Source organism: Anomalospiza imberbis, chromosome 1, assembly GCF_031753505.1.
Source record: "Anomalospiza imberbis isolate Cuckoo-Finch-1a 21T00152 chromosome 1, ASM3175350v1, whole genome shotgun sequence".
NCBI lineage: Eukaryota > Metazoa > Chordata > Aves > Passeriformes > Viduidae > Anomalospiza > Anomalospiza imberbis.
In genome coordinates this window covers 134831884-134859842 of record NC_089681.1, presented here as the reverse complement: position 1 = coordinate 134859842, position 27959 = coordinate 134831884, and the positions used below count along the sequence as shown (strand labels likewise).

Sequence of the window (27959 nt, the reverse complement as noted above, 5' to 3'; positions counted from 1 at the left end):
CATGTTGCTATTCTAAGATAAACATTACTGATAACAGGTATGTACTACTGTACATTTATTATTACTATAATTTGCATTACTGTAGCTCCCAGATGCCCATGGCATGTTCAAAGACCTCACTGATCTGTGTGTGCTGTGTAAACACCCCAGGAAGACAACTTTTCACCAACTTACAAGGTGAATAGGAGTAACAAAAGACAATAGAATAGCTGCAGGAAGATAAGGGAACAAAAAGAACTCAGAAGATCATAGCCTCTCCAGCCAGAGAAGCAGTAAACAAATCCTGGAACCACGGCATGCTCTGAGTAGGCAGTGCAACAGAGAGAGTGGGAAGGAGACCAATGCAGTGGTTTTGCAGATGTCTGTGGACGACACCTTCCAAATACATTAGAGGGCTGCCTGAGAGAAAAAGGCACTTTGAATTCTACATCTTTAATTTTCAAACTGGCATTATTCACCAAGTGGAAGCAGATGGCACTTGGTACTCAACAAAAATTGAAAAGTAGCATTTAAGTGGGCTTGGAGGAACCTTCATAATGAAGACAAGTGGTTTAATGAGATGGAGAATATACAGTCAGAGGACAAGTGAAAAATAAATGCATGCAAAAGTCTGTTTGTCAAACTAGGAGAATGATCTTTGTTGCTTCATTTGAATGGGTAAGAGCAAGCCAGATTACAGCAAGATTACCTATTACCTGTGCCAACTGCCAAGAAAAGCCAATTACAGCAGTTGCTATTAAAAAGTTGAAGAAGTACATGAGTGTTTTTTCTCTGTGTGATGGGAAATGAAAGGCTGTAAAATAGGGATGTTCTGGAGCAAAAATCTGAAGTCCATACTAGATGCAGAGCCCTGAACCATTTTAAGAAAAAGACTAGACTTAAGTAGAAAGCCAGGGTTTGTCCCCAGTGATAATAAAAAATGAAAAAAGAAGGGAAAAAAGAAGAGAAAAGGAAGAAGGAGACGAGGAAGGAGACGAGGAAGGAGACGAGGAAGGAGACGAGGAAGGAGACGAGGAAGGAGACGAGGAAGGAGACGAGGAAGGAGACGAGGAAGGAGACGAGGAAGGAGACGAGGAAGGAGACGAGGAAGGAGAAAAAGAAGAAGAAGAAAAAGAAGAAGAAGAAAAAGAAGAAGAAGAAAAAGAAGAAGAAGAAGAAAAAGAAGAAGAAGAAGAAAAAGAAGAAGAAGAAAAAGAAGAAGAAGAAGAAAAAGAAGAAGAAGAAGAAAAAGAAGAAGAAGAAGAAAAAGAAGAAGAAGAAGAAAAAGAAGAAGAAGAAGAAAAAGAAGAAGAAGAAGAAAAAGAAGAAGAAGAAAAAGAAGAAGAAAAAGAAGAAGAAGAAAAAGAAGAAGAAAAAGAAGAAGAAGAAAAAGAAGAAGAAGAAAAAGAAGAAGAAGAAAAAGAAGAAGAAGAAAAAGAAGAAGAAGAAAAAGAAGAAGAAAAAGAAGAAGAAGAAAAAGAAGAAGAAGAAAAAGAAGAAGAAGAAAAAGAAGAAGAAAAAGAAGAAGAAGAAAAAGAAGAAGAAGAAAAAGAAGAAGAAGAAAAAGAAGAAGAAGAAAAAGAAGAAGAAGAAAAAGAAGAAGAAGAAAAAGAAGAAGAAGAAAAAGAAGAAGAAAAAGAAGAAGAAGAAAAAGAAGAAGAAGAAAAAGAAGAAGAGGGGAAGGAGTATGATGACCTAATGCAAGGCACAGAAGAACATGGAGCAGCCTCTGAGGGAGATGGAGAGCCTAAAGGCCTGACTCAAAGCCCTCTGTTTAAAGGAAAGAAAGAAGAGGATTGAAGGAAGACAAGGCAAGCAAAGGAAAGAAAGGATGCTTCATTTCTTCTGTTCTCTGAGGGGAGACACTGACAAGTTCTTGTGAAGAGTCCAGAACAGAAATGGAGAAATGGTTGTAGAAGTTATTCAAAGGTGGTGAAAATGCATGTTATGGACTCCATTAACTTGGAATTGCTGAGGTTTCCTAAGTGAGAAGGCTGGCAGAACTGAAGGAGGGAATTTTGTTATGAAGGAAGTCAGCTGGATTGTGGGATTTCCTCTAGAAACGCTCGACAATACAGGCATAGGAACCGAGGAAGCAGATGCTGGGGTTGAGCCAGGCCTGAGTCTGGCAGAGTGACGCCTGCAATGGGAGCAAGGGAGAAAAAGGTGGAGTGGCATTAGGATAATCAACAACTGCATTCTCAAGGGCATGAAGTCATAAACTGTTAGTCTGAAACTCAAGGGAAGATGGAGGGATAAAGGGAGAGAGAAGGAGTCAATGGGCTAGATGGTGGTTGTCAATAATGCACTTGGCAACAGAGATGTAGTAACCCCTATCATGATTCAATCAGTTGATATGGTCTTGTGAATAAACTGTTTGATGTATAAGAAACTTGGGTACATGTTGACAGATGATGATGTCTGATGAAAAAAAATCAGATGGGTCTTCACATAGGCATTGCAGTGGCCAAACAGGGGTGTGGCACTCTGCAAAGCAATTAAGATTGAAAGAAACTGAAATCCAAGAGACTAGCTAATGACAAGGCACTGGACAGACAGCCTGAGGAAAGCAACACAGAGGTGAGAAAATGGAGTATGGTGCTGTTCAAAGATTAAGAACAGGAATGGGGAAATTGGATGGGGAAGGGCTAGAAAAGCTCCAACTTGCTCTTTTAACTACTGCATGATAAGGAGGAACATCTTAGCCATAGGATCTCCAGAAGAAACAAGGCAGCACTTCTCTTGCACCACAACATTTTCCTGCATTACTGGCAGACTAGCAAGAGAGCAAACATCTTTTCTGCTTTCTCCTTTATCTTCTTATGCTCCTCTGTCCATTTTTATCAGAGTTTATTTATAAAGCGTAACATGTCTGTGGTGTACATAAGAGCTTTATTTATGCATAACTTGGGACTTTCTAGGGACCCTGAGACCCTGGAACTTCTGCTGAAGAAACCTGGTTAATTAAGAAGCTGCACTCCTACAAAATAAAAGATAGAAAGGTGAACCATTTATTGAGCAAGCTCTGAATTACTGAAGTGACGGCATCATTTGCTGCATCCTGACATATAACAGGAAGATGCAGCAGTGGTCCCCAGTGCCACAGTGCTCTGGCTATGTTAGATGGCTCAGCTGGCACCGTTGTGAGGACATCAGTGACATTCATGTTTTTTACTTCAGGCTCATGAAATCAGGCTTTGTACTCCCAGCAAAGAAACAACCCATCTTTTCTGTAAAAGTTTATTCTGTATTGTGTATTTTAAATGATTGTGTCTCTGTTAAAATTCAATAAACATATTAAATATGTAAACCTTTGTATATTATACAAATATTTCAACAAGACATGCCATTTATCAGTGGCTTGTGCAATGGATATTGCACCTACAGCTAAAGGTATTGTCAGACCAGACCTCCTGGAATACTGAGATACCACTGAACATGCCTTTATGTGTCAGGCCACTCTCTGCCAGATACTTATCAACCCCATTTCTTTCTATTCCATAAGTGCACAACAAAACAACACAAAAAACCCCCAAGCCCATGAAAGCAGTAGCTATAATTCCATGTCTTACCTCACATCACACAATTCATAGTATATGTTTCTGCTCTCATCCTTGATGTAAATGGCGACGCTGGGCGATTCCAGCATTTTCATTGTCAGCTGCTGGGGGAAGGCACTTACAAAAAGGGCACGAATTGTGTCTGTGCTTGTGATTTCATTTGGCATCCTCAACTGCTTTGTTTCATCTCCATACTGAAGATATAATACACCTGCAAGCAAATGTAATAGGAAGTTACATATTCTTAAATGCATAGTAATGATCTGGTTTCAAAGTCTGTGTGGAACACAGACCAAGCCCATAATGAAAAGAGAAAAACCAACTCACACTCTTTAAGAAATAAAGCACATATGCCATTCTCCTTTTCAACAGACTATTGGAATAGAGCATAGAACAATTATATGGTTTGGCCCTGATGAATGTGCTAGTCTCAGTACTGGGATGCCTCTTACTCTACTTCAGTTAGATAAATCAGAAGTTTATCTTATCCTAATGGAAAATCTCAAACATACCAAATTTGCTCTGTATTGGAAGTTGTTGGTAAATCATGAGGTACTTTTTAAAAAAAGTAGCTAAGGAAAAAATTTATCCTTTTATAGCATCCAGTTTTCCTTATACGTAACCTCACACTTACCAATAAAACCAAAATTTTCATTTTAGCTCAAGGAATTTTATATTCACAATTCAATTTGCTGGCATTATATAACATAAAGCCTCAGGTGAGAACTCCTGCCAGGAGTAAAACTGAGGTACCACACATAAAAACAAGAGCAATTTTGGAACCTTTCAGTTTCACAGCACCGTTAATAATCATGCTTAGTGCTCAGGGAGAAACATAAGTAATCTTAAATGCAGAATTGCAAAATATGGACATTCTTATTCCCTCAAGACAGAACACCTTTCTGATACAGCTATTTTCAGGGAATGGGAAGCCGTGATACACTCAATAATGGAAAGAAACGTGAATCATACAGACCAGGGACTGAGGGAAGGGGTATGAAATACCTCTTCCATGATGCCTGTGTTGGCCCTGCCAGGTCTATGCTGACTCCTGCACAACCAGCAGGTGCCTGTATTCCACTGGCCAGTACTGCATGAGTGTGGCTCATGAGCATTGCTACAGCCCAGTCCCATGCCATTGTGACCTCCAAAGCCCTCCAAGGACTAAAGCACTTAGAAAGAGCCATCCCAAACAACAGAAGAAATCAGTCTGGACTTGATGGTGTTGATGAGTTCTAACCATGCTGGGTCTGGCTCCTAAAGAAAACTAAAAGATCTTCCCATGAACATCTCCAGTGTGGGAAGGTTTATTAAGACCTGCACAGCAAGCTGCCACAGGACTGCAACTGAACTAAGCAATTTCCTGGGATGTACAGCACTAGGGAGTAGATTCAGAAGCAAGTGTTCTGCTGAACTATTTTGGATACAAGGAGATGGGGACTGTAAGCCCAGTTGAGTGCACTGTGCTGTTTCTGAGCCATCCCAGGTGTCTCTGTACAACATTGCATTGTCCCAGGAGGAAACACCTTTACTGTCTTGCTGTCTGTATGAGATAGAGCAAGTGTAGCTTCCACAGTGGTGTAAAAAGATGGCAAATCACAGAATCACAAAATGGCTGAGGTTGAAAGGAACCTCTGGAGGTCATCTGGTCCACCCCCACCCACTGAAACAGGGACAGATACAGGCACTTGTGCAGGACAATGTCCAGACAGTTTTTGTGTATCTTCTAGGACAGAGACTCTGCAGCCTTTTTGGGAAACTTGTTTCAGTGCTTGGTCAATCTCACAATGAAGAAGTGTTTCCTGATGTTAGGGGGAATCTCATATGTTTCATTTGGTGATTATTGTCTTTGGCCTTCTCAGTGGACATGAATGAAGAGAGCCTGGCTCTTCTTTGCCCCCTCCCTTCAGGTTCTTTTGTACATTGATGACATTACTGCCCCTAAGCCTTCTCTTCTCCAGGCTGAACAGCCCCAGCTCTCTCAACCTGTCAGAGCAAGGAGGTTCCAACCAAGTTAATGATCCTTGTGACCCTCTACTGGATTCTATCCAACCTGGGAGGATTCTGTGCTGCCAGACCTTTGCATCAACCGATAATTAACACACGTGGGCTAAATCCTGGCGGAGCATTTTACACAACCTGAATTCACCACAGCAGTTGCAATGTTGATGCACTGTAAAGTTGCTCTCCCATGACCAGTATCATCAGAAGGGTTGAGAACACAAGGCCCTCAGTACAGTTGTCATCAGTCATCAGCAAATCTCAGCAAATCATGAAATTTAGATGGTAAGTCAGTGAGTCACACTGGAAAGTCAGCAGCAGCAGGATAGGCACGTTATGGTGCTGAGACACAAACACTGAGCAAAAGCAATGGGAAAAGCTGAGGTCCTAGAATACAAAGACAAATAATGAAAAGAAAATAAGGCATTCCAAGCTAAGATGAGCCCTGTTTCCCCTTAGTCTTTAATATTTTTTCCCTATGTTGTCCGTAATTGCTATAAAGGAGGGCAGAAACAGTCAGATGTTCCCACAATTGGTGGGTAATTGTGCTTGCACTTAGGGAAGGAAGATGTTAACTTTCCTGAATACTAAACAGACTACTTAGCGTTACCTATTATTTAATATTAGACTGCTTTTATAAAATAGAGCTGTTAACTTAATCTTTGTATTATTATCTAGAGCTGATACCTCTTTCTTCATTAATATTGCAATCAAAACCCATATGAATACTACTACAAATTTCCATTTTTGTCTGGAAAAACTTTTTCAGACTGAAATTAAACTAGTTTTCTTTCAAAGACTGAGAGGAGTTTTCCTATTACTTTTATTTACAATGCCAATATTTAATGAGCTATTAAACTATTTTTCTCTTTTTTATTATAATTTGAGACATCATTTATTTATTTATGTTCTTCTAGGTAAAATTGTCTTTTTAGTGCTCAAATATTCTATGCAGCTCAACACTTTTTAGGATTCAGAAACGAACTACATTTGTAAAAAATTAAACAAGTTAATGATTGCATTTATTTCACTTTTCTAAGATATCCAAAGACATACTAATTTTTGATGATAGCTGTCAGTTATGAAAAAGTTCTTCCTTATGAAGAACACAAGGAACCTTCCATGTTTTTGCGTTTAAACTTTTTTGGATTTTGTGGCAAAAAAAATTTTTTTTGCTAAAAAGACAGGCTTTGCATACCAGCTTTGCAGTTGGGTGTGACTCACTTTTCTGCCCAGTTTAAAAGCTAGTGCAAAATTTAGAAATGCTAGTTTTGCATTTCAGACCATTAAAACGACACTCAATATTGAGCTACTGAAACGATTAACACAGAATAAGTGGCAGAGTTGAAAAACCTTCCTTACCCACAAGTAATAATCATTGCAGAACAGTCTTGATTCTGCCTGTGCTTCAATGCTCCCACAAAATACTGATTCAAAGCAAAATCATAGTTGTCCTTCAGTCCTGAATTTTCAGACCAAATATGCATCTATGCCTTAAAACAGTCAGCTTAAACATACGACTTGGAGAAATGTTTTAGCCCAAATTTCACTTGAGAGAGAAAAGATGTTTTCAAAGGCATAATACATTCTTTTTTTCTTTCTTCTCCTTTAGATCACATGCCCTTAAAAAACCCTACTGCCTTTCCTCTTGAGTTGTCTGATCCATATCATGATACAGCAATGCTTTAGGGCATTTCCTATTTGACAGAACTAACTGCTCACTTCTAAAAATCCTTTTTGAGCATGACAAAATAAAGAGACTCAAAATCCATTAGTTGAAATCATTCACAATATTTTTCTTCCATACATTGCCCAGGTGAAATTCTGAACACCAACAATACTCACAGATTCTACTTCATTTAGCTGCTGGAGCTCTGAGGTGTGTTTTACCTTCAGCTAAATCAAAACACTCCCATAGAGATTAAAGCAAGAAGAAATAGAACATAACTTCGACATGTTTTTTGTTAGGGCACAGAACATATGTCAGCAAAGCTGCTGGAAAGATAATAAAACACAAGGGATATTCCGGTCTTCATGTTCCCTCTCTTGCACTTACTTATGCTTCTGTTACAATGGATTTACCTGAAACATGAAGATTGTGCCTGTTTTTATACATCACAAATCCAAGAGGACTATGAAATTCCCTGCTACCCTAGGACAACATGTACGAGGATGACTGTGAATGAGGTAATGACGCCACGCAACAGTTTTGAAAGTGCACGTCAGACAATGCTGTCGCTCCCACTTCCAAGAGCCCTGAGGTACTGCCAGCCCTGGGCTGTCCTACAGCTACAACCCAAACTAGAACGTTCAGCCATCCCCTTTGTCATGTAGTATAACTTAGCTGTAGAAATACCTCCGGCATTTTTGATCCTTTTTCACCCTACAAGCAACAGACCACAGACTTAAACACAGGCCACAGCAGAAAACATTTACATTTAGGCCTTAGTAACATCAGCCTTGTAACAAATTGCTTCACAACATTCCTGTCAACAAAGAAGCGTGCTTTATAGAAGGAAAATTAAACACCCGAGAGGCAAAAGAACATGTTCAAAGAAAGGTTTACAAGCATCAAACCCAGATCTGATGATGATCCTGTGAACACACCACATGACTGCCCTTTCCTTCCCTACATACAGAGCTCTTTCAAAACACAGTATTTTCTGCTGCCTCTTTATCAATGATCAGTGGCAGGATGTGCAAAATATTTCATCATTTCTCTCAGGGATGATCTACATGAAACACAACACAGTGTGATGAAAGATGCAGAGTTACCCTGACTCGGGTGGCTGAGCCCATCAGTGCCGGGTTGGGATGCCCAGCGCAGCCTTCCTGTGCCTTTGGCCAGCACAGCTCTGAGCTCAGGCACACACACCACCTTCACAGAAAGGCCTTCAGCTCAGACAGTGCTGCTGAGCCGCAAAAGCCACTTGGGAGCTGAGGACATGCCCTCACAGTGCGATGGTGAATCTCACCTGAACACACGGGGTCTGGGCTGGCTTTAGAGCACGGAGCTGCATAACCACAATAGGGCTGGCACACCTCCCATAATGGTAAGACCATAACTCCTGAGTCACAGCTGGTAAAGGATTACTCCTTGTAGCAAAAGCTAATGTCATGCAGGTGTCAGGAAACCACCCAGCTCACATCTCTCAGCACCTCCATCACATACATGACCTAACCCTGACTAAGCACCATGTTATCATGGTTTCATTGCTAACAATGATCTCCATGCAGGGCAGCTTACATACTTAGGAGAACTTCAATGACAACTAGCTTTTGTTTAAACAACTAAAATTGTCTTTTGAAATACATTATTTAAGAGAGGAAAGTTAAATACCTGATTAAACAAGAGTAAGTAAACAAAGATTTGTGTCTTCTTCTGTGACCTTTAAAAGTATCTGTTAATTCTCTCAAACAATAGATTTAAAATGGAGAAATATAATTTCTCACACAATTCTCTTATAACAAAGAAAAAAAAAACTAAGGCAGAAATTTATTTAACTCCTCAGTTTTATGAAATAAAATACAGGTAAATCTTACATTTGAGTTCATGAGTTTCTTTTCTGTGAAGCTACAGGACTCCCTCTCTGTAGGCAAGATGTCTTACAAATTTCTGCACTGAAATATCTTATTGGCATTTGGCAATACCCTAATCCAACTGAAGAGAAGTATTAACCAATGATAAAATCTGTATTTGGCTGATGTAGGATGCTTGGGTGCTGGAGCGTTGAAACCTTCCCACAGAACCAAAAACCACTGGCACAAACAAAGCACTCTTACTCTCTTCCAACACAGCTATTGTATGTATCCTCTGGAAATTCTGTGTCGAATCTGAAAATTTCTAGTAATAGTAAAGCTGGTTGGACTACAGCAATCAAAACATGGATGCATTGGGAGCTCTGGACCTTCTTGAAATACAAGGTGCAAAGCACGCATATATAACTAAAATGGGGAAAATGCCATTAGATTAGTTTCACTCTTTACCCCTAACCATCAGATAACCATATCTTTTTGAGAAGATGGGCAATCTTTGTCTTTTCATGCTGCTTTAGCTTGGTCTTCCACCATAAGTCCATTGAGTCACTGTCTCTGGACATTCCCTCATGCTGAAGTCAGCAGCAATGGTAACAAGCAAAAGTGAGAAAAAGCATCCTTGTTTCTTACTTTTATATATATATATATGTATATATAAATATAAAGTCATTACTTGAGACTTGCATGAGTTTTAAAAGCTAAGGATAATCTTTAAAGTCTCAATGATAACTATATTGTTGGGGCTAGGCCTTTCCTCAAAAGTGCATTTTAAAATTTAAATTAAAATTTAATTTTCTTAAATTTTTTAATTTCTTATAACTAAGATTTCAAGATACTTCCATTTTTTCTTTGCTTTTATCAAAATTGTCATATATAAGACAGAAAGCATAGCATAGGCCCATATTGTTGTTCTCTGTTCCCCATCCCTCCTTCCCCCCAAACTATCTAATGAACACAGCAAACACATATCACCAAATTCTGCCCAAGTTATGCAGACACAAGTTTATTACAGTAACAACTCTTGCAGCATGGAAGAAATTCCTCAATATGAAGTTCTTACTTTCCATACCCTCAAGACCTAACTCTCCTATTTCACCACACAGTTTCAAGGAGTCTGAGGTCATTGCCATGATTCCTGTGGTATTTCTAGCCTGAAGCTCTCATAATAACTTTTGTTAGTACTCCTTCCTGAAAATCTGTCCTCCACATTCAGAAAATGTTCTATAAATATACTTAGCTGTCTTAAAGTACTAACAGAATAAAAAAGGAGATATTTTAATGAATAAAAGCAATTACTTATTTAATTTTTTGCACAATAGTCTGAAGAGATTTGTTCAAGGTATTAAGTTGTTTTAATAACAGTTTCAATAAAAACAGGAACTGTTTAATTTAGGCTAGTGTTACATTTTACTGCTATTTCATTCTTCTCTGCTACTTACAGTGACTTTCAATAATTTGTTACTTAATGAAAAAGATAAAAAACTCAGTAGTCACATAAATTTCCTACCAAAATGTTATGAAAAATAAAGGTTTTTAACTTCCACTAAAATACTACCACTTTTCTACAAACAAATGCATTCAGCTGGCTAAGAAGAATAAGTAAAAACCAAAAAGAAAATGGACAACTTTTTTTACCTAAAGAAAACCCAAGTATTTTCCCCATCTGATGCCTGATAAAACTTGTGAAAAAGCCTCTTGTCAAAAGGCAACTTTGTCTATATACCTATATCAGCAAGTCCATCTACTATGAAGAGTTACTTCTATCACCTAGAGATTCTGAGAGAACATTTCAGTTTAACCTAGTTCCCCAGGTGGAAATCAGTGTTCTGGCAGGATCACTCTTGGACAATAATTGTATTCTGTTGCACAGAATAGCCCAACTGACCATCAAGGCAGCTTTTTCATACCCCAAACTGACAAAACAATGCCAGCAAACTTGGAGGAACACAAAACCCCTATGATACTGGATGAAAAAATATTTTAAAAATTACAACTGAACAAGTCAGTGAGATGAACAAGAAGTTTCATATGTACCCGAGTTATTTTTCAGAGGGCCCCCAGAGGCTCTGCCATGCTGCATTTACTGCAGCTCCCATCTGTGGCAAGCACATTTCTCTCTCTCTCTCTCGGGATTTTTCATCGAGGTGCACAGAGAGAAATGAAAGAGAAAACAATTTCTATTTCTGCTCCTTGTTTTTCTGTTGTGGAATGTGTTTGGAGAATTGTTTACCTGGAGTGATTGCTTGGTTGGATCATAGTGGATTGTTTGGGCCTGATGGCCAATCTGATCCGCCTATGTCTGGACTCTCGCAAGAAGGTCATGAGTTGTGTGGTAGTTAGATATGGTAGTTAGAGAAAGTAGCGTGTAGCTTTTAGTATCTTCCTTTATATAGTATATTAATGTATTTTAGCATAGTTATAATAAAGAAATCATTCAGCCTTCTGAACTGGAGTCAGACATCATCATTCTTCCCATTGGGTTTGCCTGCATTTTACAAAACCCATCAACCAGTTTTGCATAATAAAATCAGAGAACTCCACACACAGAGGCACAGGACATGCCCCTGCAAGCTCTGCTTTAGCCCACCAGAAGCTGAGCCCCTGCCCTCTGAAGAAGCCAGTAAGCCACAGCTGGCTCCCAGCCAAAGATGCCAAGCTGACCAGTACAGCTTCCAAGGATGTGCCTGCCAAAGACTACACAGATATGTGAAGCATTTAAGGCCACTGTAGTCATGTACTTCACATAGGGGCATTTCTGTTAGTAACTTTTAAATGGGCAAAAGCAAAAAAGACAAGAAAATATCAATTAAATTTCTTGGAATATTTGTTCTCCCTCTTGAATAAACACACAAAAAAGAGAGATCCTACCCAATTGTATTTCCTTTGTGTATAAATCAGCTGCATCAAACTCATTATTTAAGGAATAACTATTTTTATAAACCCTGTTTTTTAGTACTAAATGAGGTACAATTGATGTGTTCAAGGGCAGAAGGCGACCATTTTAATAATCCATAGCCATGAAGCATTAAAGTCATGCAGGACGTGCATGCCTTGGTAATTTTGCTCCATTTATCAAATGGTCTGTATTTACAGCAGGAATTCTCTTCAATACTTCTGAAGTTATTTCATTTCTAAAAAGTTAACTACTGTCAATAGAAAATTTAGGGGTTGAGCCTTCAGTATTTAAGAGCATAGTTGGTTAGGGCACCACACCAAAAATTCACCTCTGTCGGCTCTAACAAACAGCTTGACTTTGTGTGAAGTCCTCACAAGCTACTTTAGACAGGATCTTGGAACCAGGCCCTCAGTTTGTATGATTAAGAAGAAGAATGCCAAGAGGCCATTTCCAAGACTCATTCCAATTTGTCATTATCTTTCATGTATTGGGGAACCAAAACTGGACACAGTGCAACCGCACAAACTGTGAGAAGAGGGGAATAATCACTTCCCTTGACCTGCTGGCTAAATTTTTCCCATAGACAGCTATGCAGTGTTCCCTTGCTGCATGGACATGCTGCCAAGACACAGTCACCTTGTTGTCATTACCCAAGTCCTTTCTGCAAAGCTGCTACCAAGCCAACCTGTCCTTGCCAGTATTGTTGCAGAGCTGTTCTGCCCCTGATGAAAGGCTGCATTTGCCTCTCTGGAGTTTCATGAAGTTCCTGCTAGTCCATTTCTCTGGCTCATTGGGTCCCAGTGAAATGGCCATCTGACTATTCAGCACATCAAATGCTCTCTCAAACTTTGTGTCAGACTTGACCCTACTGCTGGTTCATTCCATCCCAACAACAAGGTTTCTGATGTCAAAAATCACTGGCACAGAGTCCAGCCCTGAGGAGCACAGCTAAAATCCAGCTGCCAGTTACAGACCCTGAAGGCCACCCCTACCTCCCCCATGTGGCAACAAGGAGGCTATAGGAGATGTGAAAGGCCTTGTCAAAGCCAAGATTAACAAGGTCCACCCTCATACCCACAGATGGTCTATTCATCACAGAAGGTAATTGGGCAAAACAATGGTACAAGCATTTATCTCCTGTGAAACAGATGAGTAGTTAAAAAAATATCCAAAAGGGCTCCCATCTTCAGAGCTGCTCAGACCATTGCCCCTATTGTCCCAAGAGAGCACCCTAATCACCGGGTTATCAACAAGCTTCTGATGCAGCGATTATCCTCTTATCCTGCTTGAACTGGGTACTCTGTAGCCAGAAATGCAGAAAAGAGATAGAGAGCAAAAACCAATAAAAGAGATAGTCTTATATGATACCACAGAGATGACATTATTTCCCTCTAGGAAGAGAAACTTGAACTTAGGCACAGCATAGTAACTATGCATTAGAATCGCTGCATAAATATATGAACCGTATTGGGAGCAATGATTAAATCCAAGAGCTGTCCTCATTCAGGGACTTGCTGTCAGCCCTGGCAGCAAATCCTAAGTACAATGTGCTGAGGGACAGGCTATGCATCTCTCCTTGGCTGAAGTCTTACACTTACAATGCATGGAATTACAATACACTTTTTTCCTTTGCATACCCATGTCAAATGGAAGGCTCTGGTGTTTGTGTGACAAACATTAGAGGTAGACTTACAAATTTTACCTAACACAAAAATTAGATCAGATTGATCCAAGTGATAGCTCCTGTCCTAGATACACCCCATGGGACAGCTCCATCTGGCCTCCTACCTTTCCTAGTAACGAAGGAGGCCTGTGCAAGCTACTTCAGCTGCCAAATCTGTCTTCCAGCAGACACCAATTGCTGAAGGTTCAAATTGCTGCTGCTAAATCAGAATACAAAATGATGGTAGAGCTGGATAAAGACATTACACCTTTTGTGAGGGCATTATTTAGCATAAAGAGAAAAGCCCCTGCCACCCTGAAACAGTTTTATCAGTTCATCCAGTTTGTACACTCATTACTCTACCTCTCCTACTATCCTCACCACTTTTCATTCTGATTTATTCATGTTGCAAGGTTCTGAAATAGGAGTATTTTGTCACTATGTATTACCCAACACAGTAAGGCACTGTTTTTGCTCAAGGTATTACTGCAATGCAAATGAATAATAAAGGTTGCGTTCAAAAGTCATAACAGATATAGCAGTGACAGACACAGACCTACATAACTAAAGGGTTTGTTTGGTACGCTGTACATCTTCTACTCCAGTATCACTGCAATGAACCCATTAGATCCATGCTAATACAACCTGCTGCAACATAATTCAGCTCCAGTGTGACACAGCATCTAAAATATCCTGCATATCAGCTTTTTGGTGGCAGACAGAATGTGCCTCTGTTGAGACAGTATCTACTAAATGGTATCTTGCTCCTCGGAAGCATTTTTTTCAGGTTCCCCCCCACATTTTATTATAGGAGAAAGAAACTCTTAAGTAAACAGTAATTGTGGGCACAAGTGCTAGCCTGGGAAGTCACATATATCACTCTTTCCTATACCTATCTTTCATAGATCCTGTAGAGACAATAAATGAAACAGAAAAAACTCTGATATGTCATTATCATTGTTTACATTCTTCTACTCTTTTGCTACAAAACGCTTCAGGTAAGAGGTGTGCGTTTGTTTCTTTCCAAGTCCAAAACCTTTAGTTATTATAATTTGAAGAAATGGGAAAGAAAATAAAGTCTTGGAAAGCTGGAAGGAAAACTTGAGCTACATTAGAGTATTATAATTTCCTAGGGACTGTGTTTCAATTCATTAATTGGAACTAGTTGTTTCAGACTGTTTTTCCTATAGACCTGTCAGCCTCTGTTAAGCCATCTGACCACGACAGCAAATATTTACATGACCTTTTTGCATGTTGGCTGCTTTGCATACATTATAAAAGGCAAGATAGGGAAAATTCTTTAAGATGTCTGAATACATTAAAGTTATACTTAGCCTTAACTTGAAATGCACTTCCCAGGGAGTTCCTCTCCCATGAACTAAACCTAAGTTCTTGCTGACTTCATTAGGCTTAAATCATGCCCTAAGGAATCAGAGGGCAGTGCCACTACTAGCCAATCACAGGTTTCTCATATAAAGTCTACGGCCATTCACACATATTCTGTCTGATTTTACGTGCCTATTTTAATTTCTAGCTCATAAATAGTAAGTAACAATTAATTACCTCCAATATAATATATGTCTACCTTTAGCATTTATATTTTTCTCTGTGTATCTTACAGTATCTTGCATACTGTAGATACTAAATGTAAATAACTTGCTATGAATAGAGAGTTATTTCTACTGCCAGCTGAAAAGCAATGATCTGTCTCCCTGCAAAGGTTTTGCTAGGATTGAAATTGTCACTGTGGCCATGACTTTCTTTTTTAACAGGCTTTGAGAAACATCTGCAAGAAATGCTATAAAAGATTGAGGCGTTATGATTATAATCACAGATGGAATTTCCATATAAGGTGGCAGCAAACTAATTAATCAGACACTAAAATCTGTGCCTGCCAAAACTTGGGCTTGGGGGCTAATAAATAATAATCAGAATACTCCATGATTTCTTAAGACCCTCCCCATGCCAATCCTTAAGCATTTGTATAATTTTACTCTTTTATGTAATCCCTCCAAATGCAAATAAAATGCAAATGTTGGCAGGCTCAAACATTTCTGAAGAGGCCTTTTTACACCGCCTGACTTTAGGCACAGGTTTACTAGTAGGGAGCCCAGTCATCCTTTGCTCCTCATCCATCTGGACTAGAGTGGCTGGGCACCCTGGATGGGGCACCCAAAAAAGATGATTGCAAACCCAAAGCTTCATCCTCCCCAGTCACTACTCAAACCCAGCTCTTTGTGCATTTATGGAAATCCCCCCGTACCACGTCCTTCCTTCATCCAGCCCTGCACATGCAGCTGATCCCGCAGGAGCACCAACAGCTGTGGCTGCAATGGGAGGGGGTGAGCACACCCTGCCCCTCCAGGCTCTGACCCATCGCACCGGGTGCCCTGGTCACTCCATCACCACGCAGGATGCCAGAGCCTGCCCTTACCAGGATGCTGCCCATTGTTTGGACAGATGTACCACATGAGAGACCACACGTGAATGTATTTGTCAGCGTTCATTTCACCAGTACCAGGAGGTACTGGTCAGGGACAGCAGCGAGCTGCAGCGCGGGCACAGGCGGCTGCTGGCGTAACCTCGCTGGATGCCTGTCAGGTTCTGCTCCCTCCAGGCAAATTGCAAGTGAAGTTTGCTGAAAGCTTTTGAGCACTTTCCAGGTTTCAGCTGATTCTCACTGACAGTTTTGCTAGATAATTTTTTTCCCACAGTTATCACACTGGAATAGCTCCCAGCTTTCAAATATGTGTTTTAAAATACACTTAATTTTCTCTTGCACAGTGAATTCATTTATTTTAATATCTTGCTTTGTTTCCAGGATGCACAATGGTGAAGCAAGTGATGATTTCTAGTTTTCTTAGCCAAGAAATACCTTAATTTCAAAAGCTGTGGCTGAAATTTTAAATGGGCCCACAATAGGAATACTGTTTTCTAGGTCAACTCCATGTGAATACTGTGTCCGGTTAGATTAATCCTGACTGACAAACCCATGATAGTGAGGTAGCCAAAATGCATTTGTGTTATTCCTTCTCAGGCTCCATGTTAACTCAGACCATGATTTCAAAACAAACTGACTCATATATAGCTAGCAAAATAGGAACCCACAGAACAAGTAGAATTTCAAAAAGAAAACATCAGTTTTTTAAAATGCATTGAGATATACAATGTAAAATTCATAGAAGTTTCCAGAAGTTCATTATCCTCCTCATTGAAATTATGTTCACTGAGGATCAAAACATAATTTTTATTTAAATGATATTAAATTAAATTAATATATATGGGAAGGTAGGTGATGATACATAGATTATTTAAAATCATATCAATAGAAGTACATTAATGACAGTTTTAAAACTGAAGTTATAAACAGTTTCCTGCTTTTTAAAAATAAACATTCCCCTTTTATAGTTGGAAATAAAAAGGACCACAGCTTGCAAAGCATCTCAAAAGTAAAATTTCAGAACATTGCTGATGGTGTTGTTAGAACACAGTGGCAGAAGAGATCAAAAAGGACATTATTATGAAAGAAATGTACGTAATATTAACAAGAATAATAATATAAAACTGAACTATTTTGGAATACTTTTTATCTTTTAAAACAAACTATTTGTTATTAATTGGTTCCTGGAACTACTTAAAAAAGACAGATTGTGGGGTGATGACAATATATTACCTCCTATTTGGCTAGTATGATGACCCCTTAAGCCACACACGTCTGTGACCCCTCCTAAAAACTATCAACTGAAACACTTCATATTACATTGCTTCCCTGTTGTTTGTTTACTGTTTTTTCTCCTGCATTTGGCCTGTTCATGATGGGACAAGCTGGGACCTTGTCTCTGGCACATGAAAGACAGGGTATTTTGCAGGGTCTGAAACCCTGGCTATTAAATAAAATAGTGGATCTTCACGTGGCTGTCCTCCATTTGGGCATGGACAGCACATTTCAGCACATGCAAGAGATGCTAAAAAAAGGGTTTAAGAATGAATTACTTAACAGTGAACTTACGGTCCTCACATGTTAGCAAAGATACTATTGAACTGCAAAATTTCAGGGCAGCAATGGTAGTCAAGTGTCCAGGATGGTTTCTGGATGAGCACAAACGGTTATAGCAACACTTCTCAGCTGGAGAAGAAATTACCTGAGGGAAATGACAGGCCAGAGAAATCAGTTATGGCCTGGGAGAAGCAGATAGCAATCTGGTGTTTGCTGTCACTTCCAACACAAGGACTAAGGGGCATAATTTAGAGCTGATAAACAAATATAAAACAAAGCAAAATGAAAGCAGTGGTCAGGCAGTAAAACAACAGGAACTTGCTGCCAAAGTCACAGTTGAACTGTGAAGGATGTGTAAAGTTTACATGGGAATCAAAGGTGGACTGAACAAACACCTGGAGGAGGCATCTCTTGATGGTTATTATAGAGGTAGAAACCATAATCAGGAAATCCCTAAGCTGAAGAGGCTGAGAACACTTGTGGGAAGGATCACATCTACACACATAGAGGACAGGGACTTGATTCAGGACAGCCAGCACATGCAATCCCTGTCTGACCAAGACAGTGGCCTTCTGCAGTGGGCTTCTACAGCAGTGGACAAGGGAAGGGCTACAGATGCCCTTTATATGAACTTCTGTAAAGCCTTTGACATGGTCCCCACAACATCCTTCTCTCTAAATGAGAGAGAGGTGGATTTCATGAGCAGAGTGTTAGATGGATAATTAAGTGGTTGGATGGTTGCATCCAGAGGGTAGTGGTCAATGGCTCAGAGTCCCAATGGACATCAGGGACAAGTACAGACCTCGGGGTCTGTACTGGGACCAGAGTTGTTTAGTATCTTAAAAAATTGCACAGATGAAGGGATTGAGTGCACCCTCAGCAAATTTGCAGATGACACCTGGCTGTGTGGCGCTGTTGACATGCCTGAGGAGTGGGATGCAATACAGAGGGACCTAGACAAGCTCAAGAAGGGGCATGTGGGAATCTGATGTGGTTTAACAAGACCAAGACCTGAGTTAGGGCAATGCCTGGTATCAACACCAGGTTAGGGGATGGACAGAGCGAGAGCAGCCCTGCCCAGAGGGGCTTGGGTTGCTGATGGGTGAGAGGCTGGACATGACCCAGCCATGTGCACTCACAGCCCAGAGAGCCAAACGTGCACTGGGCTGCATCAAAAGCAGCGTGGACAGCTGGTAATGGGAGGGGATTCTGCCCTCTACTCTGCTTTGGTGAGACCCCACCTGCAGTGCTGCATCCAGCTCTGGGGTCCTCAGTCCACACAGTGAGGCAGGACTGTGAGTTCTAAAGGTTCAATCACTTAACATCACATTGAAGCAAATACAAGTCTTACAGAAAATCCTGGGGTGAAGTAAGCCATACTGAGGATGCCCTAGCCAGCCATGACTTAGAGGCAGCTTAGTATAGTAAAAATAACAGTGCAAGTACAGTAAACATACACATGCTCTTAAAAACACCTCAAAAGCAAAAGTCTTATCCCAGTTGAAGTATCACAAATTTCTCCTCCGAAAGCCCAACATATTGGTGGCCCAGCAGGCTGTGGAAGGGCAGCCATTTGTCCATTACATGGACAAGGATCAGCTCCTTGTTTCCAGCCCCACTGCTCTTCACTTTTCAGCTCTGGGAGAGTAAGGGACCCCTTCCAGCCCTGTTTTCCTCACATTTTTTGTGTTTGTCAGGTATCATGACACTCTCGACAGAAACTGCCTTAGATTATTGAGGGACAAGTAAACCACCATGACAAGCTTACAATTATGGTATGATTTACAGTCCAGTCTTCGATTTATGTCACTCTCTATACTGGGAAATGAGCCTAGAGGAAAGCAGCATGTCAGTTTATCACCTATGAGCAAAACCTGCCTTCCTCAGCAATCCACAGATGAGTTACGTGTCTTCCCTCAACGCTTTAACTGCCCTCTGGTGTCTTCCCTCAAAAGAACAGCCTTTTCTCCTACCATCTATCAGCTGAGCAGAGTCTGAGACAAAATTCACCATCATAAAAGGAGCTCTGGTTCGCAGCTGGGCTGAATTCAACCCTGAGATATGGGAAGAATGCAGGAAGCAGAGCTGTCCACCTGTGCTGACACATCTCTTGTGTCACTGTGCAGACGGAACAGTACTGCCCCAAAGTAAAGGGCATCTCTATCAGCATACCCATTCAAATCCTTGGCCTGGAAAGCTACCACCACACAAATACAAACCTTTTCAGTAAGATGGATAACTAAGGCAATGATATCTCTAGGTTTCTTTCAACTAAGTCTGGCTTTGAAGAGATGACAAAGTGAAAAACCTGTGTCTGCTGTCTGAAAACAAGGGTACAATCTTGTAAGTTCATCACCAAATATTGTGCAGGCTTGGCAGAAAGAGTTCACAACAGTGGGTTTTAACCATTACTTCACATTTCATGTCAGGGCCTGCCCCACTCTCTCTCCTTGTATTTCTACCATGCTCCTATCACAATTTCAGATCTTACCAAAATAATTTCACCATTCCCCCAAGTTACTCAGTATCCCATACTGAGTTCATTTCCAAAGAACAACCTGACACGAAAAATAATGTACTACCAAAGTCTTTACTTTTTCAATTTAAAGATTGCTTTAAATCCACAAATAGAAAACACAGACTAAACACAGAAGGGAGAAGGACTGGAGCAGGCTCTTACCGAGTGATCTTTCCTTTGTTTGGTTTGCTGACCGCACAACGGGAAGACTTGCCCGCGTGCGGCTGCCCCTCGAAAAGGGGGTTGGAGAATCACCTTCAGACATGGCCTCTAAGGAATCAGCAGATGCTTCAGAGAGGTGTTCTGTGTGGTCACCCAAATTGGGCTGTGGGCTCTGGGACGGCTTCGGGCTTCTTGTCTGCAAAACAGAGTATTTCCTTATTAGTCTACTGAAACCAGAGTGTAGGAGGAAAAGAAATCAAAGAGAAGTAGGAAGGAGTCCAATTCTTCAGATTCTGGTATGCTGGAGGTCACTTGAGTAGATTATTTAAGAAAAGTGTCCTTGGACATTCTGCTGCAGTTTTTACAGTCGTATATCCACATTGCAAATTTTGTTGCTAACAAGGCCCTGAGGATAAGACATGTGGTGAGGAGATGTACAGTAATGCCATTCTCCTTGTCCATGTACACACACACACACTCTAATTTTATCCAATCTGCTAAGAAAAATCCTCTCAAAAGCAGTACTCTAATGGAGTTGTAAAGCTATCAATTTCATTATCTTCTGCTGTGCCATCTAATGCAAGGTCCAGGTCATGCAGCATAGCCAAAATAGCCGTCTAACATTTCTAGTTGAAATCACAAACAATTACTTTTTTTTTTGATGCACCAGCATAAATCAGAACTGTCTTCATTAACTGACCAAATTAATTATGACTTTTACTGGGAAATCATACTAGTAAATTGATAAACACAGCTGCTGGGAAAAAAAACCAACTCTCCCAGCAAGGGAGAGATATGTTTTCATTTATGCACTACTACCAACTCGTCACGGTAGGATCTGCCTAGTAAAAACACACTCAATAGGAAATAAAATGTCCTGAACAATTTTTGCAACCTATAAATGACATTATAAGCCCTTTCCACAAAAAGGGGTTGCTTTAAGAAGCATATTCAATACTGTGTAGTGAAACCTCCTCACAACCACATGTACTATTACTCTTCAAGAATAATTTCCTGGCCTCTCTCAATCAAACCATATCACAACAAACGGAAACATTCAAAGCAGAAATTCAAAGCAAAGCAAGCTTACTAGGTTCCAAACCCAGTATGTAAATATGAACTTTATAGACATCTATAATCAGCATCAGGCATGAGATAGCATTAAAATTATATGTTTTTATCTCCCCTATTATTTAAGGTCAGATGCTATTATGTTAAAAATCCCCTGTATCAAAATCAACTTCAACTCTAGTTTTGAAGATGCTGTCAAGATCCAAAAAAGATTATTATTCTTTCTGGAAAGCTAAGCTAACTAATCTTGCTTTCATGTGTTTCTTTCAGTGGTTTTTCAAGTGAAATGAGCAAAAGTAATTTCAGCATCACATAATATTCCTTATGTGACTTTGAATGTATGAAGACTTCAACTTTTATTACATTTTCATTGGCTGTCTGTAGAGGGCTGTTCTTGCCAAGTTGTGCAGTTGCTCACAAATTACAATTATTAGATATACCTCACAAGAAAGTAAATCCTCCAGAACTACTCACTTTCTAAATGCTAATATTAAAATAGTAGGTACTATCCAATGTCCTGCAATGAAATTGTTCAAGAGCATTAAATTTTATGCAGGACTTAAACTAACAACATTTGTTCTAAAGTATGCTTTGAGGTGCCTCTGACATGGTCAGCACTAGGCTGCAGGTTGTAAATACAAGGACTTGTGCCTGAAAAGTTACAGAGGTGACAAGTGACCTGCAAACACAGAAAAGAATCTGATAAGCCAGTACTTCTTCATTCAACTTTCCAAAATGGCTCGCGAACCACCACTGCTGAAGTATTTTGTTTACGCAGCCATATCACGGAAGTATTACCAAGCCAAGACATTACAGCTCTGTAGTTCCTTGTAGTGATTAAAAACTTATCTGTATAAATCCATTCATAGAGAGCTAGAAGGCATATAATTCTCCTTTTCTAGAAAACCATGACTAAAAGAAACAGGATTAAAAACACCCCAAAGATCCTTAGTTTCAGAGTTTGTTGGGATGAGATTGCTTTTGTTTCTTAAAGCAAATATATACTGATAAAATGAAAATATGGATCAAGGTTGTTTTGTTTTGCTTTTGCTTATTTTTTTCTCTTCAATTTATAACAAAATAATCACCGAATGTCATTTGAGACATGCAGTTGTGTGTCTATTGTTCATCCATAATATGAACAGATGTATATTTGAGCAGTAAGGGGACACTTTATTACCAAAGTCAACAGGCACAGATTTAGCTGAGCAGTTGCCCAGCGTGTCCTGTGAATGCACAGATGGAGCCAACCTCAGCAATGCTGTGTTTCTTTGGCTGTCCCTGGGGAAATGCTGTAGGACCTAACAAGCAGCATCCCAGATCCTCACATATGACATGATGTCATTACTGTAGCTAAATCTGTTGGGTCTAACTGAGATAATTTTCTCCATAGCAACCCTCATAGTGCTGTACTTTGTCTTGGTGGCTAGAAAGGTGTTGATAACACACCATTATTTCTGCTACTGTTGAGCAGGGAGTGCACAGCATAAAGACTCTCTCCAACATTCCCTCACTCACCCAGGAGGCTGTGGGCGGGCAAGATCTTAGCAGAGGATATAGTCAGAAGGGCTGACCCAAAATGACCAAAGGAATATTCCATACCACTTGATGACTGTTCAGCAATAAAAGCTAAGAAAAAGGAGAAGGAAAGGGACCATTTGTTACCACATTTGTCCTATGGAGCAACTGCTACATGTGCTGGAGCCTGAAACCTCACTTCCTGGGAAGAGCCTGGACATCATCTGCTGATGGGGAATAGAGAATACTTTGTTTACTTTTGCTTCCGCATGTGGCCTTTGCTTTTTCTTTATTAAACTGCATTTATCTGAAGCCAATACATTTTTCCATCCTATTTTCTCCCCTGCATTCCAGCAGAGGAGTGGGGATGGAGTGGCTTGGTGGGTAGCTGGTGTTCAGCCAGGGTCAACCCACCACACAAAAAAAGATCCTTTTTCAGCAGCCCTCGTTTCCTACCATCAATGCTGCAGCTTTCTGAAGCAATCCAGAGGCACATCATGGATTCTGCTCAGATACAAAGCCCAGTCTTCCTCTTAATCCACCAGCTCAAATCCATAGGAATTCCACTCTAGTAAGTGGAGTGACACAAACATAAAGCCAATGCAAGCTATAAATCAGATCTACCAAATACACACATGAAGTTTATGAAAGGCTTCAAGTTATTTGTCATGCTAAACTTCTGTAAACATTACATTCCAGGATTCTGAATTTTAAACAGATTCTAAAAAATTTTCATACTCAGCAACAACAGTGGGTATTCAAAAGAGATATGAGCGCAGATTTGATAGGAAAGCATTTTTGTTATTGGCAACAAGCATGAGGCTTGAGGCTACTTAATAATCAAGTGGATTCCTAGGTATGACTTCTTAGGAAAACCAACTCACGCGGTGGGGAAGGAGCCAGCAACCATTACAGAGCTGTAGCTACAAGTATTTGTCAAGATTTTTGAAGAAAGCAGTGCAGAAACCTTCAGCATGGTCCAACCCTGTAATAATTATTCAGGATGTTGATTCTAATATCAGATAAGAAAAATAAGACAAATGTCAAATAAATACTTAATAAGTAATGCCATATATTTTTTTTCCGCTGAATGTTCATTAATATTAAAATGCTTAAAATAATACTTCAGCAAGTGTCATTTTAAGGACTTTTCAGGAACTAGCACACAATACAAACTTGCACAAAATAAATGTTGACCCCAATAGTCAATGTTTCAGGACCCAACAGAGGACCCAACTAGAGTCATAGTCTAGACTCCTGCTATGTGAGTCAGAATGGTGCTGTAGCAAAAAACCCTGAAATATCTAACAGAGAAGAAAATGCAAGATATACCCACTAAGGAACAGCATTATCCAAAATTAACATGTGTAAATAGAGACTCCACAGAGGCAGACAAACTCAAGGAAATGCTGGCACATTCCAAGCCACCTCGGGGATAAGTGCCAGAAAACAGAAGGAGGTTCAGAAGGAGGCAGCAGGTCTCTCTCCTCCCTCTGCCAAGACCAGTAAGGTTACATTTCCTCAGTCAGCCATGGTCTTTCCCCCTAAGCTGTATGTTAGGAGGCACTCCCCTGAATGTTTCTTTGTGCAACAGGGTTCATCTTTCACCCAGCTGAGTAGAGCTGACCCTCCTTAAGGACTTCTCTGATAAAAGATACTGTCTGTGCTAGTTCTGAGTTACAAAATCATCAGAAAAGATAGGCCAAAATAGGGATGGACAATTCTGGTGCAAACTTACATGTAATTACACAGTGTTTTTGACGACTCTTTTATTTAGGATACACTATTTTATTCACAAGTATAAACCCTTGTAACCTTTTCAGGGTATATATTTAAGTATAGCGCATGGAGCTAGCAATTACAGAAGATCCAGTATCTTTCAACCACTCTTGGAATTTGACAAAGAATTAAAACTGTAGTTAATCATGCCTCATGACAGACATCTGCCTGCTACAGCTTGGCGAAAGAATGCACTTTCAATACATCTGCTTTAGTCCTTTCACTGACTCAGAAAAAATAAAGAAAAAAAGTACAAGGCTCTTTAAATGAAGTAAAATTGCGAATAATTAGGAATAAAGCCTGAAAGTACCTGAATAACAAAAAGTGAGATACTGCAGAGATGCCAATGCAATGGGCAGTCATAGAGTAGCAGGGATTTTCATCAAGTACTCTGCATGCCTCTGCCTCTGGTCCTCTGCACACATTTGTCCGCACTAATCCTCTCATGCTTTTGTTCTAGCCGGTTTTATGTTTCTGTTTTTCATAGTGTTCTTCTATGCTCATTTCCAGTTATTTTTTATACTAATCTATATAACAGAAACCTTTTTTCTCTCTTTTCCTTTCTCCTGCAAATTTGCTTCACACATTTCCATAGGCAAAATAGAACTCAGAAAAAAAATTGCACAACCCAAAGTAAGTTTTAATTTCATCTCTCGATCAATTCCTGCTTTTTATTTCTTGTCTCCAAGAGCTTGTTTAGCCCTTATCTTGACAGAAATGTATCTATTAAGGAGAATAATTTTGCATATCTTAGAAGTTGCTAGCACTCCTGGCAATGTACAAATGGTAAACAAAGGCACCAAAAAATAAAACAGAGGTAGTAAAATACATTTTTCCAATCATGTACTCTAACGAACATAGCACAGGCAGCCCCCCTCCCTCCACATTTAAGAGTCTTCTTGACATTTCAAACAGAGAGGAAAAATTGGTAGAAAAATGGAAGCCTACTCTTCTTGACCTTCAAGTAAACTACTTATCCTATGACATGTGCCAAAGATGGATACAGGATATGTGACAGACTGCAAATTGGCAGTGTTTAATGTATGACGAGTTTATTAACTCTGAAGTATTGCCACAGCACATGAATTCTTACTACTGCAACAGTACTTCACCACATTTGTGTCACATTGTTGTTGTCTGAAGGATGGATCTGCTTTTTCCACAGATTCAGAGTCTGGGTTTCCATATTAATGCAACAACAGCATTTTACTTGTCTGGACATGCTACGAGTGACACGTTACTGTTGAAGAGAAAGCAAATACTACCCATATTATCTCGGTTTTAAGCATTTTCCATATTTCTCCATAGCACTTTCTCAGAAATGTTAAATGCTTATACAAGTCTGTATAAACTAAAGTTCATACTATCTCTGTGCAACTGATGTATTTGGATACTCTGTCTCAGTGGGGGAGCTGGGGGTGGGGAGATGACTCTGCAGCTGAATGCAACATTAAACCATCTCTCATGACAAACTCACTTGTGTGCTTTTGGTGCTTTTCCACCATTACAAGATGTAAAAACCTATGGCATCTTTCTTTGGGATGCCATCAGCTGGAAATGGTACCATGCCAGGAGCAGGCACATGCCAGCATCTGTGTTCTCCAAAGCTGAAGAGAGTGGGAGGGCAGCTGCTCACTTGCCCACATACAGATCCTGTAGGTGTTAGTTATACTCTTCCCTAATGCCTGCTCGTGGACTAACACGTCTCTAGCTTTCATTTCTCTATTTCAAGCCCAAACTTTTCACTATTTTCTGTTGAATCAACAACAACGAGTTACAAAACCAGTTATTTCTCACAAGCATCTCAGTTTGGTGGCAATATGGATTTCTATTGTATGAATAGCCAGAATTATTTCCTCTTTGATAAGGAGAAATGCCTGAGCCATGGTTGCCCACCACCCTAGCACTGAAGCAAGGTACCCCACTTGCCTGGAGCCTCCTTGGCTTGGAGGCATGTTCTGCGCTGGATGCTGCCCCTTCTCTGCAGCACTGCCGGCCGCCTCCTGCCGCCGGTGGTCCCGAGGGCAGCCTGAGCTCGCCATACTCACAGAGGAGCGATGCCAGCAGAGCACAAGTCACAGAGCCCTCCCCATGCCACCTGCCGTGCGGTCATTGAGCAAAGCAATGAATTTGGTGTACTGTGAACCTGCGGTACTGCCCCAGAGCGGATCTTCACATGCTTTGAGAAAGGGAGGAAACAGACCCAGAAGAACTTTGCCAAGTAAGGTAAAAGAAAGCATTCCTCCTCCCTCCCATGGTGAGTGAGAAGGAGGGGAAGACAACTCAGTCATCAGCACCAGTAATGCTCAGTCACAGCCACCCGTCACTGTGACAGGGTCTGGATGCTCCAACGAGTGGACATCTTACTCAATTTAGTGAATTTATTTGAAGGTAAAACTCCTCTCTGCTGATGACAAGATCTTTATCTACTACTCTGTATTCACTGATGCTGACCCCAGTTTCTTCCACCTAGAGGAAAAAAAAAAACATGTCTAATGATGTGACAGAGTTTATCTGCCATATTTTTAGGTTGTAATGATATTCAAATCATCCTAAAAATCCGCACGTTTTCCCACGAGCCTTGCTAGCTCCTGTTGGTGGCCAGCTGCATGCTCCCTGCTGTGGCAAGCTGCCAAAACTCATTTCTTTTAATCCTGAGTACTGTGAATCACCGAGCAGGATATCCACAGGCTGCTCCCCCTTGGCAAGGCCATGGCTTGCTTTTCAGCTGGTTGATCCCCAGAGTAAGCAAAAAAAGTTTTTCACAAAACTCTGTTATAAATTACTAACATAAACCAACATTTTCCAACTTTTTTTTTTTTTTTAACTGTAAGCACCAAGATAAATTGAAACCTGTTTTTCAAGAAAGCTGTGTGTCTATAGTAAAGATATTCATTAGGAGCAATAAAAGCTGTAGGTGCTCAGCACTTATGCTGCCAGACCTCTTATTCAGATGTTTAATTGCAGGAACTTGCATTTGAAAATGCTGCCCTAAGGAACCCAACAGCCCGTCTAAGAGCAGCTTAATTGGTCCAGACAAGTCCAGACTGAAATATGCAACATGCTGTGGCATCTCTTTGGAATATGTGTAATATCATAAAACCCCAAGCCATCCACGTTAAAGTGTAAAAATATTTCACAGTATGTTTCTGTCCAAATCCAAGGTTTTCTTTTTCTACAAACACCTGAGATTTGATGGTAGAAAGTGAAGTAAAACAACAGAGAAAACTATTAGTCACTCGCTAATAAAAAGCAAAAGTCATACTTAATGAAAGAAA

General features: G+C 40.2%; 1 protein-coding gene across 21 annotated transcripts in view; it reads right to left on the bottom strand.

Moving 5' to 3' along the window:
- The window catches only part of KIAA1217 (KIAA1217 ortholog), a 230086-nt gene that overhangs the window by 75346 nt on the left and 126781 nt on the right, over window positions 1-27959 (bottom strand). For 18 of the 21 annotated variants that reach the window (XM_068171457.1, XM_068171418.1, XM_068171425.1 and 15 more), the window contains 2 exons: window positions 20314-20509; window positions 3552-3750 (listed from right to left, as the gene is read on the bottom strand). In XM_068171457.1, coding sequence (XP_068027558.1) covers window positions 3552-3750; window positions 20314-20509 — 395 coding nt within the window. Of the gene's footprint in view, window positions 1-3551; window positions 3751-7622; window positions 7909-8147; window positions 8352-8470; window positions 8617-20313; window positions 20510-27959 lie in introns of those variants that run through there. The other 3 variants (XM_068171494.1, XM_068171534.1, XM_068171528.1) reach the window with 3 other exon arrangements.